At 58.9% G+C, this 15,480-nt stretch overlaps 1 protein-coding gene across 1 annotated transcript in view; it reads right to left on the bottom strand.

Annotated features, from left to right (window-relative positions):
- The window catches only part of LRP5 (LDL receptor related protein 5), a 96,616-nt gene that overhangs the window by 12,101 nt on the left and 69,035 nt on the right, over nucleotides 1-15,480 (bottom strand). Inside the window, exons 13-17 of the mRNA XM_081263152.1 lie at nucleotides 13,535-13,734; nucleotides 9,022-9,236; nucleotides 7,392-7,582; nucleotides 6,555-6,764; nucleotides 3,289-3,414 (exon numbers count right to left, since the gene is read on the bottom strand). Of these exons, the coding sequence (XP_081119278.1) occupies nucleotides 3,289-3,414; nucleotides 6,555-6,764; nucleotides 7,392-7,582; nucleotides 9,022-9,236; nucleotides 13,535-13,734 (942 nt within the window). The remainder of the gene's footprint in view (nucleotides 1-3,288; nucleotides 3,415-6,554; nucleotides 6,765-7,391; nucleotides 7,583-9,021; nucleotides 9,237-13,534; nucleotides 13,735-15,480) is intronic.

The raw sequence follows: 15,480 nt of genomic DNA, 5'->3' as shown, positions 1-15,480 counted from the left end.
CCTCAGTGGTCTCCCCACAGGGCCCCTGAGGGCCTTCACTGGAGTGCACATCAGCTTGGTAGCACCTGAGTGTCCATCAGCAGGCAGGGGGCAAAGTGGGTGGACAGCGCCCACACCAGAGAAGCCTGTTGAGGGCTCTTCAGGGCCAGCGCATCCACAGCACGGTGGGGGCTGACAGAGGGCCCGATCACTACGCCCCAGGCATGTAGCTACATGTGGGCTAAGGCAGAGGGCCCAGGATGCTCACAGAGCACAGCGGGGGCTCCCCAGGAGAGGGTCCATGGGAGGGAGGTGGGCTGGGAGGCCAAGGACTACCTCCCACTGGTGACCGTGGAAGCCCTTCCCGCCCTCAGGGTTCACCAGGGCAGACACTTGCCATTCTCTGCAGCCTGTGTCCACGTTTAAAAGCAGTTGGACTTCCCACTAGAAGCAGGGTTCAGTCCCCCTGACCAGACTTCCGGCTCTGCCTCCTCCTCTTCCTCCCTATTCCTCAGCTTGGAGAGCCAGATGCCACTGCCCTCTCCGACAGCTCCCTGGTGGCCACCTCCCTCTGGGACAGCAATATGCAGCCACTTGGCTGGCCCTACTGACCTCCCACCCCACATGGACGGTTCAGGTGCCAGTCACGGCCTGACAACCCGGTGCTTGTACCCGCCCATGCAAACTTACCCACAAGACTCCCCAGGGAAAGCCACTAGGGTATCACAAGCCCATGGTCCTGCCCCTGCTGCCCTCGCCCACGGATCTCCAGGGTGGCCAGGCCCCTTGACATCTGTGTCTGCCTTGCTCTGGATTCTTCCTGCATGCTGGCGAGAACCCAGCCCGCACACCAGGCGAGCGCTCTACCCGAGCCGCTCCAGGCCCTGTCTCACCACCCCCTGTCTCTCCTGGGCATCACGGTGATGTCCAGCTTAAACATCCTAATTTAAAACAAGATCTCCAGCTCATGTCAAGCCCAGGGCAGTGCCCCATCCCACGGGGACATCCCTCGGCTCTGAGTGGGCCTTGAGTCCAGGGTGGTGGGCCAAGGGCAGCGCCCCATCCCAAGGTCAGGTGTACAGCAGAGCCCAGTCAGTGGCACTGTGCTGGGCCCGTGCAGATGAGGCAGCCACCTCACAGGAGGCCAGGGAGCTCCGCAGCTTTAGGGACACCCATTTTCTAGAACTCCTCTATTTATGCAGAAAATGGCAGAGAACTAAGGGGCTGGCCTGGTGTGGGGTGTGAGGACGCCCCAACACGCCTGAAATCCAACCCAGGAAAGGCGCCTATCTTCAAGCCCCAGAATGCCTGCAGGCTTTGTACGCCAAACCCTGGAGCCCAGGGGTGTGAGAGGGAGGCTCAGATTCCAGCTAAGACCCCAGCCCTCGGGAACCGAGAAGCCCGGCTCCCGCCACTCGGCTGGGCCAAGGAAGGACATGCCGGGGTGCAGGGGCCCGGCACCCATGGTGTCTGAAAGTAGCCCAGGTCGGGTGTCTGCAGGCTGAGCTGCCACAAAGCCTGTCCCACCAGGGTGGTTTCAACTGGCCCTGGGGAAGAAGAGGCCCAACCTCCACGGCCAACAGTCCAGGCAGCCATGGCCGGAGGGTGAGGGCAGAACGGGCAGGGTCCAGGCGGGCCAAGGCCATCCCAGCTTCCCTGGGCAGCTGAGAGACCTGAGGACACGGAGGCCTCCGCCTCCTCCTCTCTCAAACAAAGCAGCTGTGAGATGCCACGGGTGCCACAGGACTGACCGAGTGGGCAGACAGGCAGTGGTGACACTGCTGGGACACTGAAGTGCCGGAGGCCACGTCACAAGGTCCACACTGAGAGCCCTGGGAGCCCTATCCTGTGACATGGCCACGGAAGGCTGAGAGGCTTCTGCACAGTGAGCACCGACCCTCGGCTCTGACCAGGCGATGGGCCCAGGGCCGTGCCCCATCCCACGGGGACATCCCTCGGCTCTGAGTGGGCCTTGAGTCCTGGACGGTGGGCCAAGGGCAGCGCCCCATCCCACAGAGTGACCCCTGCAGGCTACAAATCCACGTGAGCCCCGGGCTGGAGCTTGAAGAAAAGCTGCCTGGCTTCTTGGGAGGGGAGCAGCCAGCATCCCCCCTGCTCCTGGTCACGGCCTTGGGACCCTGAGGTGCGAGGTGAAGCAGGAGGATGCTCCCAGGCCAAGGTGTGGTCCCGCACAGCAAGAGGAGAAGAGTGGTGTCTGTGTACTGAGCCGGGGCTGCGGAGCCAGGTGGGTTGAAGCAGAACAGAAATGGCACAATCCAAGGCCACACGGGGTGGGGGGTGGGGTAGGGACACCAGGGGCAGCTGGAGAGGAAGCCCTGGGGTCAGGGCTCATCATGCTGACAATGAAGACTGTCACTTTTATGACTGCAGTCACCCCACAACACAGCACCTGGCATTCCCTGTGCCATGTGCCAGGGACCATGGAAAGTCTCTGTTATTTAAAGCCTATGACAATCTGCCAAGTGAGTGGCCTCAGTTTCACAGAGGAGGAAGTAGAGTTCAGAGAAGGCAAGTGACCAGCCTGGGGGCACCCAGCAGGCAATCTTCAGAGCCAGGATTTGAACACAGGTCTAATTCTAAAGCCCCCACCACCATCACTACCACGGGGCCCCAGGGGAGCAAGAGTACAGAAGGTAGCAGGAGGGACAGACAGAACAACAAGAAGAAATGGAGAGATCCCCGTCGGAGCTGGAGCCCAACACCCCTGCAGCAGCTGACAGCTTGAGCAGGCAGAAAGGAAGGGGCAGAGGCCTCATCGGCACTGTCAGTCAACAGCTCCAACTGATGTTCTGGAACTTTCCACCCACCCACAGCAGAATCCACCTTTTTCTCAAGAGCATATGGAACATTCACTACAATAAACCACATGCTGAGCCACAAAGCCACCTGGATAAACCTGGAAGAACAGAAATCACACAGAGCTCTCAGACCGCAGTGGAGTTAACCAAAATCAGAAACAGAGAGACAGCTGGAAGGTCTCAACTCTGGAGATTTAAATAGCACACAGGATGAAGAAACTGTCTCAGGAGAAATTTCAGAATAGTTGAATTACCTGATGAAAAATGAAAACACAACCTATCAAGATCTGCCGACGCAGGAAAAGCAGTGCTCAGGGAAACTCACAGCAGAGAACGCACAGCCTTAGGAAGAGGGGGCGTAAGTGAAGATGAGCTCTACTTTACAGAATGGGAGCCGCTGCGGTTCATAAGAACGCAGGCCTGTGATCTGGCAGTAAAGATTCAGAGCCCTGTCCCAAGTTCCAACAGAGCGCGCCGAGGTCACACCTACCGCCACAGGTCAGCAGGTTCTGCAGGAGGACGAGGTGGACGGGGCAGGAGCACCGCGGGGTCCCGTCACCCTTGGCGATGCAGATGTGGGAGCAGCCGCCGTTGTCTCGGGCACAGGGGTGAGCCGCTGTAGGGACAAACAAGACGGGGCGCTGGGGTTGGGCTCCTCCTCTCACCTCAGGACACGGCATTGAGGAGGGGGCCTGAGGGACGGGCCCACCCAGGGCACCCTTCCACTCACTCCCCAGCAGTCCTGAGTTTCCTTCTACTGATGTGGAAATTGACATAAACCTGGAGCCTGAAGAGCAGCACAGGACTGATGGGCATCCCAGCCCCCACCGCACCCACAGCCACCACCCTCCGCTGCCTGTCTTCACTGTTACAGTGGGTGTGCCCCCAAAAGCTATGCCACGCCTAACCCCCCGAATCTATGGCTGTAACGTAAGTTGGAAAAGGGGTCTTTGCAGATGTGGCGGAGGTGAGCAATCCCAAGATGAGGTCATCCTGGACTACCTGGGTGGGTCCTAAATCCAATGACGAGCATCCTTATAAGAGGTGAGGTCACTGACACACAGAGATGGCCATGTGGAGTCAGAGGTAGAGGCTGCAGTGATGCAGCCACAAACCACGGTACCTCTACCACCATTACTGCAAGAGGCGAGGGACAGACCCTCTACTACAGCCTCCGAGGGAGTGTGCCCCTGCCAACACTTTGATCTTGGATTTCTGCCCTCTCATTCTAGGAGAACAATTTAAGTTGCTCGGTTCACGGTCATTTGTTATAGCAGCCAAGGGGGCGCTGACACAGTAAAATGGCAAAGGCACCAGGACTCCGGGGAGCTCAGTCCTCTCTTCCATGAACAGGACGCCTAACAACAGGGTAACGAGGCGGCCAGGAGGCTGGGCTGGCCACCTCCAGTGAGAAAAAGGAAGGGAACGCCCCTCTCCCCCAGCCCCAGAGGACAGGAACGTGGTGTTTCTCTTCCATCTCAGGGATCAGGTGTTCTTAAAAATGAAGAGAGTCATGGTTTACAGCAGAGGTCCGCAAACTTTTTCTGTAAAGAGTTATACAGCAAATAATGTCCACTTCCCAGGCCAGTGTGACCTTCACAACACTCAATCCTGACAGCCACAGTGCACAGGCAGCCACAGGGGGCACATGTGAATGGGCATGGCTGTGTGTCCGGGCCTGACTCAGAGTTCAGCTGTGGGCTCAGCCTTCCCCATCTGCCATCTCCCATCCTGAAGGCTCAGGACACACAGTGATCTGACCTGGATGGAGTTCGAGGCTGGGGGACGGAGACGTCCGAACCCACACTCATGGGACGCCTTGATTTACGCAGGGACTTCACTTGAGAACACACAAGGACAGAACACCAGCTGCCCACAGTCAGCACGGAGGTGACAAAGTCACTGCCTCAGAGCTCATACCAAGCTCTGAGCAGGGGCCCACACGTCACTGCCACCAAAAGGTCTATCTCACACACAATTCACTGACCGACCCACAAGAGCTCGGCAACAGAAGAGCCCGGTGGCTGGGCCTCCCCTGCCCCCAGCTGCACGTGCTCATCAGCTGCGCGTGGCTGTGCTGGTGCCTGTTGGATGAGATGTCTGATGCGTGGACATCACAACTGAGAGGAAGCGGTGGGGCTGGGAGGACGGCTGGAACACCAGGACCAGGGGAGGGCAGTGAGCAGATTTCTGCTGGATCTGGGAGTCAGAAGCTGCCACATCCGTGAGGACTGAGACCAGGAGAGAAAGCAGGAAAGTGCAAAGGATGGTGCTACCCCCATACCTGGCGAGGGGCTGTGCTGCTGTGTGGCCGGGGGCACCACAAGACAGGAGCAGCAATGGCCCCACCCACTGCTCTCTGCTGGGCCAAGCACCTAATTGGCAGCTCACCAAAGAGAGAGAAAAGCAAGGAACCAGAGACCTACGTTCACGCACAGACCCCCCCACACACCTAGGCATACAGCCGTGTGGGGGTGGGGAGGAGCCAACGGTCCAGCTGGGGACCAAGCCCTTGGACACAATGAGCTGGTGGTGGTAGGACCCTCAATTGCCCCCAACCTTCCCACCTCAACCCCCTGGCACCGTGGACTTGATGAACTATAAGGCCCAGGGTTTCACAATGGGTGTGGTTGAGGTCATCAATCAGTTGACTCGGAGTTCATCAGATGGGAGACTAACCTACAGCTGCATCGAGACTGACCACAGAGCCCTTTAGCCCAGAGTGGGTTTCTGACTGGCAGGAGAAGGTGTCAGGATTCAAGGTGTGAGAGGGCCTGATGGGGAGGCTCTCTGCTGACATGAAGGGTGCTGCAGTCAGCCTAAGTGGCCCCCAAAGGCCTTCTGTGGAAGGCTCCGGGTAGCACCACTGGGAGACCATGCAACCTTAAGAGATGGGGCCCAGGAAGTCTCCAGGTCACCGGGAGTGAGCCCTGGCAGAGCAGGGGACCAACCTGACCCCATCCTCTTCCTTTGTCTTAATTCCTGACCAAGAGGTAAACAGCTCTTCTATGCCACCTGCTCCCACCATGATATGCTGGCTCGACACAGGCTCAAAAGGGCCCACCGACCATGGACCATGAACTAAGAAAACCTTTTCTCTTCCTAAGCTGATTATCTCAGGTATGTGTTATAGTACTGGAAGGCTGAGTAACGCAAGGGGCCACAGGACAAGGAGGTGGCAGTGGCTGACCCTGGTAGACAGCCAGAGGGAATAGGACCTGGTTGTATGACTGTGAACGCTCTGACGAGTGCGGGAATGGATTCTTCTACAGAGCCTCTCACTTGCGAGCCCTCCTGTGCTGTGGTACACCAGACCTCGGTTCCACAGAAGTCAGACAGGAGGTGGGCCAGGAGGTGGGCGTTGGCTTGTTTTCTTTTGCAGAACTGGGGAGTGAACCCAGGTGCGCTCCACCACCCAGCTACATCTCAGCCCTTTTTACACTGAGACAGGGTCACTAAGTCACTGAGACTGGCCATGAACTTGCAATGCTCCTGCCTCAGCCTCCCGAGTCCCAGGGATTACCGATGTGTGCCACTGCACCCAGCTTTGGGTGCTGTTTTTAAACTCTAGGTTTGTGGCCAATTGTTTTGTGGCAAATGAAAAAGACCCAGAGAGGCCTTGGGACATCTGGACACTTGCTGGCCTTTGGTGCTGGGCCACCACCTTGCTGGGGTCACATGGGCCCTGAAGCTGGCCTCCTGCCTGGTTCCACCCTTCCTGCTGGACCCCGCTGCACCCCGGCCCGCCCCACATACAGAACTCTTCCAGGCTGACTTCCTCCACAGCGTGGATGCCCGTGAGGTGCGCAACACGGCCCTGGACTCGAGTGCGCTTGTCCCCGGAGGTCTTCTCCACGCGCTCAATCATCTGCTGCTGGCGGTCGATCCAGTAGAGGTGCCTGCCAAGCACAGCCAGGCCCACGGGCTGCACAATGTTCGCATCCTCCAGGGTCAGGCGGTTGGCCCCTGTAGGCGGGACACGGGCTCCTAAGTGACAGCCTGACTCAAGAGCCCTGCCACACTCAGCTCAGAAATGAGGTCCAAAGAGATGGCTGCCAGGGTGCCTGGGGGTCCTGTGCTACGGTCAGGGCTGGCCTTGGTATCAGGGCCATAGGCCCCAACTGTGGACCCTCGTCTGGCTGGTGCAAGCACGGCACTTCCCCTCCTACCCCCAGCCCCTGGCTCTAGGAGCTGTGGGGCCCAGCCCTCCCTCTAGAAGCTCTGGGGGCCCAGCCCCAGCCTGTAGGAGCTGTGGGGGCCCAGCCCCAGCCTGTAGGAGCTGTGGGGGCCCAGCCCCTCCCTCTGGGACTCTGGGGGCCCAGCCCCTCCCTCTGGGACTCTGGAGGCCCAGCCCCTCCCTCTGGGAGCTGTGAGGGCCAAGCCCCATGAAGCACCAACCCTCACTTCCCTCCAGCCCTGGGCTCCTCTGGGACCCCGCCCTGCAGCTCAGGGGGTGGGATACACAGGATGTGCCAAGGGCCCCAGCACAGTGCCAGGCAGCAACTGCTGCTGCTAACAAGATGCCGTGGCTTCCCGGAGGGACACCTGTGGACTGCCAAGGTGCCGATGACCAGGGAGGCCTCGGGCACATACCTGACAGGTCGCAGCTCTCGATGCGCTTCAGGTCTGCGTCCACCCAGAAGAGCCTGCCCAGCGTGTTGTCCACCACGAGGGCCACGGGGCGGATCAGGCCCGTGGTGAACAGGACTTCACGCTCCGTGCCGTCCAGGGCTGCACGCTCGATCTTGGCTGCTCGGTCCTGCATGTTGGTGAAGTACAGGTACCTGCGGGAGGGCAGCGGGACGCACAGGTCGGGAGCTTCCCCGGCCACTGCAGCTCCGCAGCCGACCAGGCCTCTCTGACCCTGCAGGCACCCAGTCAGAGCCCTGCCTCCCGGGGCTGGCCCGGAACCTGACAGATTATGCCCTACGCTAGAAGGAAGGGTGTCCCCCAAAGTCCACGTCCACCCCAGAACCCCAGAACATGAGCTTATTTGGAAGCAGGGTCTTCTAAAATGTAACTAAGGATCAAGATGAGGTTATGCTGGGTCAGGGTGGACCGTATGTCCAGTGGGAAGACAGAAGGCCACGGAGAGAAGAGGCCAGCGTGCCCTGAGAGCAGGGCTTGGAGTGACGAGACCAAAGTCACAGAACGCCAGGAGAGCCCTGAAGCGGGACGACCCCCACCCCACTCCCCACCCCCGTGCTGAGGGGCTGTGGCCCTGCCAAAAACTTGCTTCCAGACCTCTGGGACTATGAGAGGATAAACGTCTGTCTGTCTGTCGTCCTAAGTCACCTCCAAACCCTGGGGCTTCGTAGGGCAGCCACAGGACAGTATCTCTGCACAGCTCAGGAGCCCTTGCCTCCTGGAGGCCGGCTCCCTCAGTCCCTGGGCAGCCTCCTCAAATACCAGCACTCTGCTCCAAGCCCTCTGTGTACGCAGAGTCCCCACGGGCGCTCCTGCGCCCACTCTGACAGACAGGGAAACTGAGGGGCTGAGAGGTTAAAGCCACCTGCCCAAGGTCACCTGAGCAGGAAGTGCAGGGGTCCAGGCTCACACTGGGGTGTGCCTAGCCTGGGGCCTGTGCCTGCTCCAGTCAACACTGGCACAGGCCCCACCAGGCAGTCCCTCAACAAGTCTAACTCCTGGCTTGCACGTCAGATCTGAGGGACTTGAAGAAGGCCCCATGCTCCTGACACAGCCCTCTGCACACCCTTTGTTGTTTCTGAGCCTTGTGCCATGGGGCTTTAGGACCCCCTCCTGCCCTGGTTTCCACTCCAGGCCTGTCGACCTGTCCTGGGCACCTCCCATCAAACTCTGAGGGCCTTCTGGGAAGGGAGCAGCTGCAGGAGCCCCTGGAACCCACGGGAGTGAAGACCCCGCTTCCAGCCGGGACCCCAGGGAAGGGGCTTGCACAGGGCTCGGGTCTGACGGATCGACCAGACCCATGATCAGAAGGCCGTCTTTCGGACCCTGCCTTCCTAAGTCTTCCTGGGCCCACTTCCCGTCTCCCCTCCCCTGCTAAGCCTGTCCCTGGGGTCTGCTGCCTGCCATTCTGCGTGACTCTGTCGTCCTGAGGCCTGTGCCCGCTCCAGCTGGGGAGCCTGGGGAGTTGCAGACTGGAAGTGGGATGGCAGACCCCCCCCAGCCCCAGCGGCTGCCCGGTGTGCACTGCAGGAGGCCTGAGCCAGGTGCAGCACCACCCGCCCCGTCGGCCTCCTACCCTCGCTCAGCGTTGACTGCAATGGCCCTTGGCCTGTCGCGTTCCCCCCGGAGCACCACACCCATGGCATCCCCATCGAGACGGTGGACGTTGATGGTGTTGGTGGCCTCGCACGTCCAGAAGAGCATCCTGCTGTAGATGTCGATGCTAAGGTCGTGCGGCTGTCTGTCTGGGCTCAGGTTTTGGCTTTGACCCGGAGAGGTCAAAACAAAGGGCTACAAGACAGAAGGAACAGAAGTCACCCATCAGAGACCCTGTGACCACCAGCTAGAGACGTGTTGAGGGAGCACAGAGGCCACGTTCCTGAGCTTAGCCTGAAAGTCAAACTTTTCCACAGCCGTCTGGGGATGTTTGCTCTCAAATCAGCCATTCACCAGGTGCTCACTCAAGAAAGCAAAGGAAAGCTGGACCAGATCCAACACCAGCCTCCAGCCTGGGGAAGCCCCCGGTGTGACCTTGGGTTCCAGGCCCTCGAGCCAGTCAGCCATCGGCACCAGGCGGTCCCGCGGCTCGGCTCGGCCCTCTCCCAGGGGCACAGACCCGGGCGTTCCCGGGGCATCTCAGCCCTTCTTTGCATTCCTAGGATGTGTGCTTTTGGCTTAGACCCTCGAACCCTATTCTTTTAATTCAGAGTGCTAGGATGGCAGGCGTGAAGGCCAGAGGCCCACTCTCCCTGCTCCCTGGGCAGGTGCTGGCAGGTGAGGGTTGGTGGGAGGGCAAGGTGCAGAGCAGGGGAAGGTGCTAGCCATGCAGGATGACCCACAGCTCCTCCTGAGAGCGCAAGGCCAGCCTGCGTCCCAGCAGCTCTAGATGTCACCCTGCCTCTACACTCCTGGTGTCTCCACCCAGAGCAGCCCCCAAGAGTGCCACCTGCTGTGCCTGTGCATCAGGGGCAAGCCCTGGCTTCTGGAGCCCCCAACAGAGAAACCTTCCAAAGGAGCTTTGTTGAACCAACCAAGGAGGAAGGGAGGGTCGCCCTTGGCCTGATGCCCTGGTTGCTCTGGTCTCCTTGGGTCACCTCCAAAGCCACCGCTTTGGGGCTCTTAGTGACCTGGCACAGGCAAAGTGGGCCTGGAGCACCAGCCAGTGGTGTGGAAGAAAGCTCCTTCCTCTAGCTGGGGATGGGCCAGCATCTCGGCTCCTGCCCCCTCAGGGGGCGCCCAAGGCTGGCGCTCTGAGCTTGGGGTATTCTAGGTGTTTTTTATCAACTGCTTCCAGCAGGTAATAAAACTAGAAGCCTCCAGGTAGCAAAGGGGCCTGAAGCTAAAAAGAAGCCCCTACCCCAGGCCTAGGCTCCAGGAGTCCACTGAAAATGACAGCCAACGCCCCCATACACAAACACACACACACACACACACACACACACACACACACACGTGCGCACGCACACACACACACACACACACACACACAGACACACTCCAGCTCTGGCCCAGTCTTGCTGGCCAGATCTCATCGCAGGACGGTACATCTTTACAGGTAGCAGCATCACATTTCCACCAAGCTGAGGGTCTGGGAGAGCCAAGTGTTCCTCTGCTGGGCACAGTCCTTCCCTAGAGCCAGAGCTGTCCAGCTGGGGACCAGAAGAGAAGCAAGATTCCAGCTAGTCCTGGTCAGAATCAAGTGCACAGAACCAGACTTTAGGACCCACTCAGAACCACATGCAAAAGGCATACAGGGAGCAGCACAACGCCTGTCCCCCAGGCAGGCAAAGCCAGGGGGCAGCGGCCGCAGCTGGATGGCTTCACAGACAATGTCAGTGAAGCGACACTCGCGACACGTTGTCTCCCCAGCATCCGAGTCAACCGTACTTAGCTCTTCACCTCACTGCTACAAAATCTTGGCCAAGTACCCTCCATGCAGCGCCAATCCACAGAGCCACAAGGCAGGAGTCGCCCGTGCCCCTCCATGGAGAGCAGACGTGGCCCAGCCACGGGGCAGAATATCATTCAGCCTCCCACAAAAGAAGGAGGGGCCCTGAGGACTCGCGCTGGGGTGAGAAGCCAGGCAGCAAGACGAACGTGACCCCACTCACCTGAGGTCCCTAGAGGCCTTGGACCTCAGACAGCAAATGGGATGGGGAACCTGGGCTGGGGAAGGGGATGGCACTCAGTGTTTAATGGGGACAGTCAGTCTGCACAGACGAGAAAGTGCTGGAGGTAAATGTTCACAGTAACGTGACCTGCTTAGCACCAAAGGAGGTGGCCCTGACGGTGGAGAAATGGCAAAACTGATGCTAGGCACACTAACCACGATGAAGAGCAGAGAGAGCAAGCAAACACAAGCGCCTGAGCTGAGCGAAGGTGGGAGGGGAGCCCCCAGAGGATGGAGCCTGCTAGAGGGAGCTGGATAGAGGCCCAGGAAGGGAGGAACCTGGGCACAGGAAGGAAGGGAGGATCCAGGAGCACAGGAAGGAAGGGAGGGCAGAGCCAGGGGCATAGGAAGAAAAGGAGGGAGGAACCAGGGGCACAGGAAGGAAAGGAGGGAAGAACCAGGGGCACAGGAAGGAAAGGAAAAACCAGGGGCACAGGAAGGAAGGGAGGGAAGAGTCAGGGGCACAGGAAGGAAGGGAGGGAAGAGCCAGGGGCACAGGAAGGGAGGGAAGAACCAGAGAAAGGGAGGGAAGAGTCAGGGGCACAGGAAGGAAGGGAAAAACCAGGGATGAAGGAAGGGAAAAACCAGGGGCACAGGAAGGAAGGGAGGAAAGAGCCAGGGGCACAGGAAGGAAGAGAAGAACCAGGGAACAGGAAGGGAGGGAAGAACCAGGGGCACAGGAAGGAAGAGAAGAACCAGGGAACAGGAAGGGAGGGAAGAATCAGGGGCACAGGAAGGAAGAGAAGATCCAGGGGCACAGGAAGGAAGGGAGGGAAGAACCAGGGGCACAGGAAGGAAGAGTCGGGGCACAGGAAGGAAGGGAAGAACCAAGGGTACAGGAAGGAAGGGAAGGTAGAGCCAGGAGCACAGGAAGGAAGGGAAGAAATAGGGGTAGAGGAAGGAAGGATGGGAAGAGCTGGGGCAGAGGAAAAATGGGAAGAGCCAGGGGTACAGGAGGGAAGGGAGGGACGAGCCAGAGGCACAGGAAGGGAATAGCATTTGCAAATGAGGTAGCCCCAGAAGCTGTTCCTCAGCAGCTTCCCCTTGGAGGCCTGTCACTGGTCCTGTCACCCTGGACACCATGAAAGACTTGTCTTTAGGGGGACTTAAAGGCAATTTGCACCCAGGAGCTTTCTCAGCAGGGAAGCCACAGTTTGTCAATTAACACTTCCCTTTTCCCAAAGGGCTCATGCTGACTGCCCCCTGCACCAGGGAGATGAAAGGAATCATCTTCTCATCAGGCTGCGGAGCCACTGATCCCAGCCGCTCTGCTGCCACCCATCCTGCTGGCTTCTACCATCTCCAAGGATGTGGGCCCCCTGCCCTGACTAGGTACTATGCCAGGGAAGCATTTTGACAAAAGAGATGTCCAGCCTGAGCAGATGGCAGTGGCCTCCAAATCAGTGTGCAGGACAAAAAAGATTGACCACACAAGAATCATCTGGACCTCCCCCGAGCACCCTTCTCACCCTGTGACAAAGCCATGGAGATTTCCTTACAACGTCATTAGCTCCTCACTGACAGCTGGATGGGGACAGGGATTGTGGTTCTAAAGCTTTTATAAAATGTGTCTTTGGAAACATGAGCGGGTTATCTGCATGAGAGTGAGGACATCATTCCCGGAACTGGCCCCCCACTGGACAGTTCTGCAGGAAGGCTCCTTTTGAAAATGCAAATTGGTTCCACGGCCACCAGTGACACCTCAGGAGACAGGACGTTGGCTCTTGCCCAGTTTCATTAGTGAGAAGCACAAGGTACGTGTGGAAACCCACACCCAGCGCTGTGGCAGTGAACCCTCCACTCACTCCCACCTGGGTCAGGACTCTAGCCACTCGCACCAGCCTCTCTCCGCCATTGCAAAACCACAGCTGCTAACAACGTTCGTGCCTATGAGTAGCCCCAGGCCTTCCTGCGCTGGCCGGGAGTCTTAGAAACGGAGCTGCTGTAGAATCACATGCATGACCTGTTTTGTATATGTCACTGAGGGTCATGCCCTGCCCCCTTTGCCCATAGCCTGGCCTTTCTGCTGTGCCATCTGCAGTGTGGTGACTTCCAGGAGTGCGGGCAGCATTACAGAACCAACTGCACCTTTCCTGTGAAGCAAAGGTACAGCTAGAGTTGCTATCACCAAGCACCACACAGCACGAGGCCTCCTTGGAGAGGAAGAGCTCCCGGGGCCTGACCTCACATGCCCACCTCAACAATGGGACACTCTGTTTCCACACCTCGCTATGCCCGGGTCCCTCACACCCAGGGTCCATCCTGCAACCACAGTCAGAGCCCCAAACACTGACTACTCCGGATTGTTCTTGGCAGCCTCCTCCCACACCCACCTCCATTCAAGAAAGAGGGCACAGCCTAGGTGCTACCAGGACAGGCTCCTGGGGAAGTGCCCGCCCTGTGCCCCAGGGGCACCTGCCTGCGTCCCATCATCCTTGGCTCGCTTGATGTTCTGGCGCCCATCCACCCAGTAGATGAACTTGTCCAGCGGGTCATAGTCGATGGCCTTGACGTTCCTCAGACCGTGGAGGGGAAGGATGAGGTCCGGGCTGCGCTGGTCGTCGGGGATCATGCGGCTGATCGCACATTTCTGGCTGAACAGCAAGAAGGCGGAAGGTGCTGGAGGAGGGCAAAGAGACAGGGCTGGGGGTCAGTACTGCAGGCTGAGGGTGGCAGGTGCACAGCGCTCCCTGGATCACAAAGCCACCCAGCCTCTGCATCCAGCAGACGGCGCGTGGAGAAGACCAAGCAGACACAGGCTGCTCCCCGAGGTGCGTGATGGGGGTTCTACTCTCCAAGTTACGTGTCTCTGTCACTCCAAAGTGTGTGCGTTAGTGGCGTACACACTTATTGTGCGTCATCAAGCTGGGTGGGGCTCAAAAGTAGAGAGGGCTTACTTAGCATGCTCGAGGGCCTGGGCTCGATCCCCAGCACTGCCAAAAAAGGAGACCAAATGTCTTCAAAACTAAAGACAAAGCTGGGAATGGTGGTGCACATCTGTAATCCCAGCAGCCCTGGAAGCTGAGAGACGGGGTTCAAAGCCAGCCTCAGCCACAGTGAGGCCCTAAGCAACTCAGTGAGACCCTGTCTCTAAATAAAATACAAAATAGGGCTGGGGATGTGGCTCAGTGGGCAAGTGCCCCCGAGTTCAATCCCCAGTACCCCCCCCCCAAAAAAAAATCTGGAAACAGAAGGAAGGTAATGTCAGCGAGTATCAGACTCCCCACAGGAGTAGGCGATGTTGGGATGACCCCGTGGTTTCCTCTATGCCTGCGTGTGCTCAAGTGATGTGCCATAAACTGTAGAGAACGGTGACAGCAGGAAGGACACTCCCTGGAGAGTCAGGGAGCAGCAGGTAACAGGAGGATGTGGAGCCAGGAGTCAGGCTGGCTCGGGGCCACTCCTGGGCTGGTGAGGCACAGTCTCCAGCAGCCCAGTTTCCAAGGGAGCCCGGGGTTGGGAAGGACCCGGATGTCCCTAACCTCCTCTCAGTTCACTGCACGAGGTCCCCGAGACACTGCTTTCAGAGGGACCAGAAAATAGGATGGTCTCTCCTTCCCCCATGGCCGAGAATTAATGTCCAGAGGGCAGAGACCAGGCTGAGGTTCCGAGGCACCAGCACCTGTGAGAGGCCACAGCTACAGCCGCCGTTCAAGGGCTCCTCTGGGTGGCTTGAAATCCAAGTTGCGCCCAGGTCGGCAGGGACTCTGAGTCAATGACCGTCCTGCCCTGCCCCTGCCCCTCAAGGTCATGGCCAGGAGGGCATGAGAACTACAGGACCAAGGCCCTGGGCAGTGCAGCTCTGGCCCCAGGCCCACAAGCTGGACAAGAAGGGGCTTTGTGAATGGTCAGGCGCTGAGCAGAGGCCAAGGTACCAACGCCTGCGGCAGGCACCCCTGGGGCTGCGGGAAGGTCTGGGCTCTCGAACCTCACTCTTCTCATCGTCACTCACGTGAGAACAACAAGGCCCGCCTACACCAGAGGTCAGCAGGGCCAGGTGAGGCCCAGGGACTGTGAAGACAGCCTGTGTGCAGTCAAGCCTGGCTTCCGTTTTCCCAGCTGTGCCGCCTTAGGAGGGTCCCTACACATCTCTGTGCTTTAGGTTCTTTGTCTGAGAAATGGGGAGGGGCCGCTACCTGCCCTGTAGCTCAGGGATGGCACTGCAGAAAGCCGTGAGAGCAGCACAGGTGAGCGCTGTCCAGAGACCTGTACAAACTCAGGGCTCCCTGCGAGGACTCTGCCAGCCAAGGGCGCGGCCCGGTCAGTCGTGACTCACTAAAGCAATCGATCCTTCTCCCAGCCTGCACCGCCAGAACACACCCGAAGCTCGTATAGTGCACGGCCTGCACAACCACCACGTACACC

The sequence above is a fragment of the Spermophilus citellus genome (assembly GCF_964194105.1).
Source record: "Spermophilus citellus genome assembly, chromosome: 2".
Classification (NCBI taxonomy): domain Eukaryota; kingdom Metazoa; phylum Chordata; class Mammalia; order Rodentia; family Sciuridae; genus Spermophilus; species Spermophilus citellus.
The sequence above is the reverse complement of the archived record's forward strand: the minus strand, read 5'-3'. Positions and strand labels throughout refer to the sequence as shown.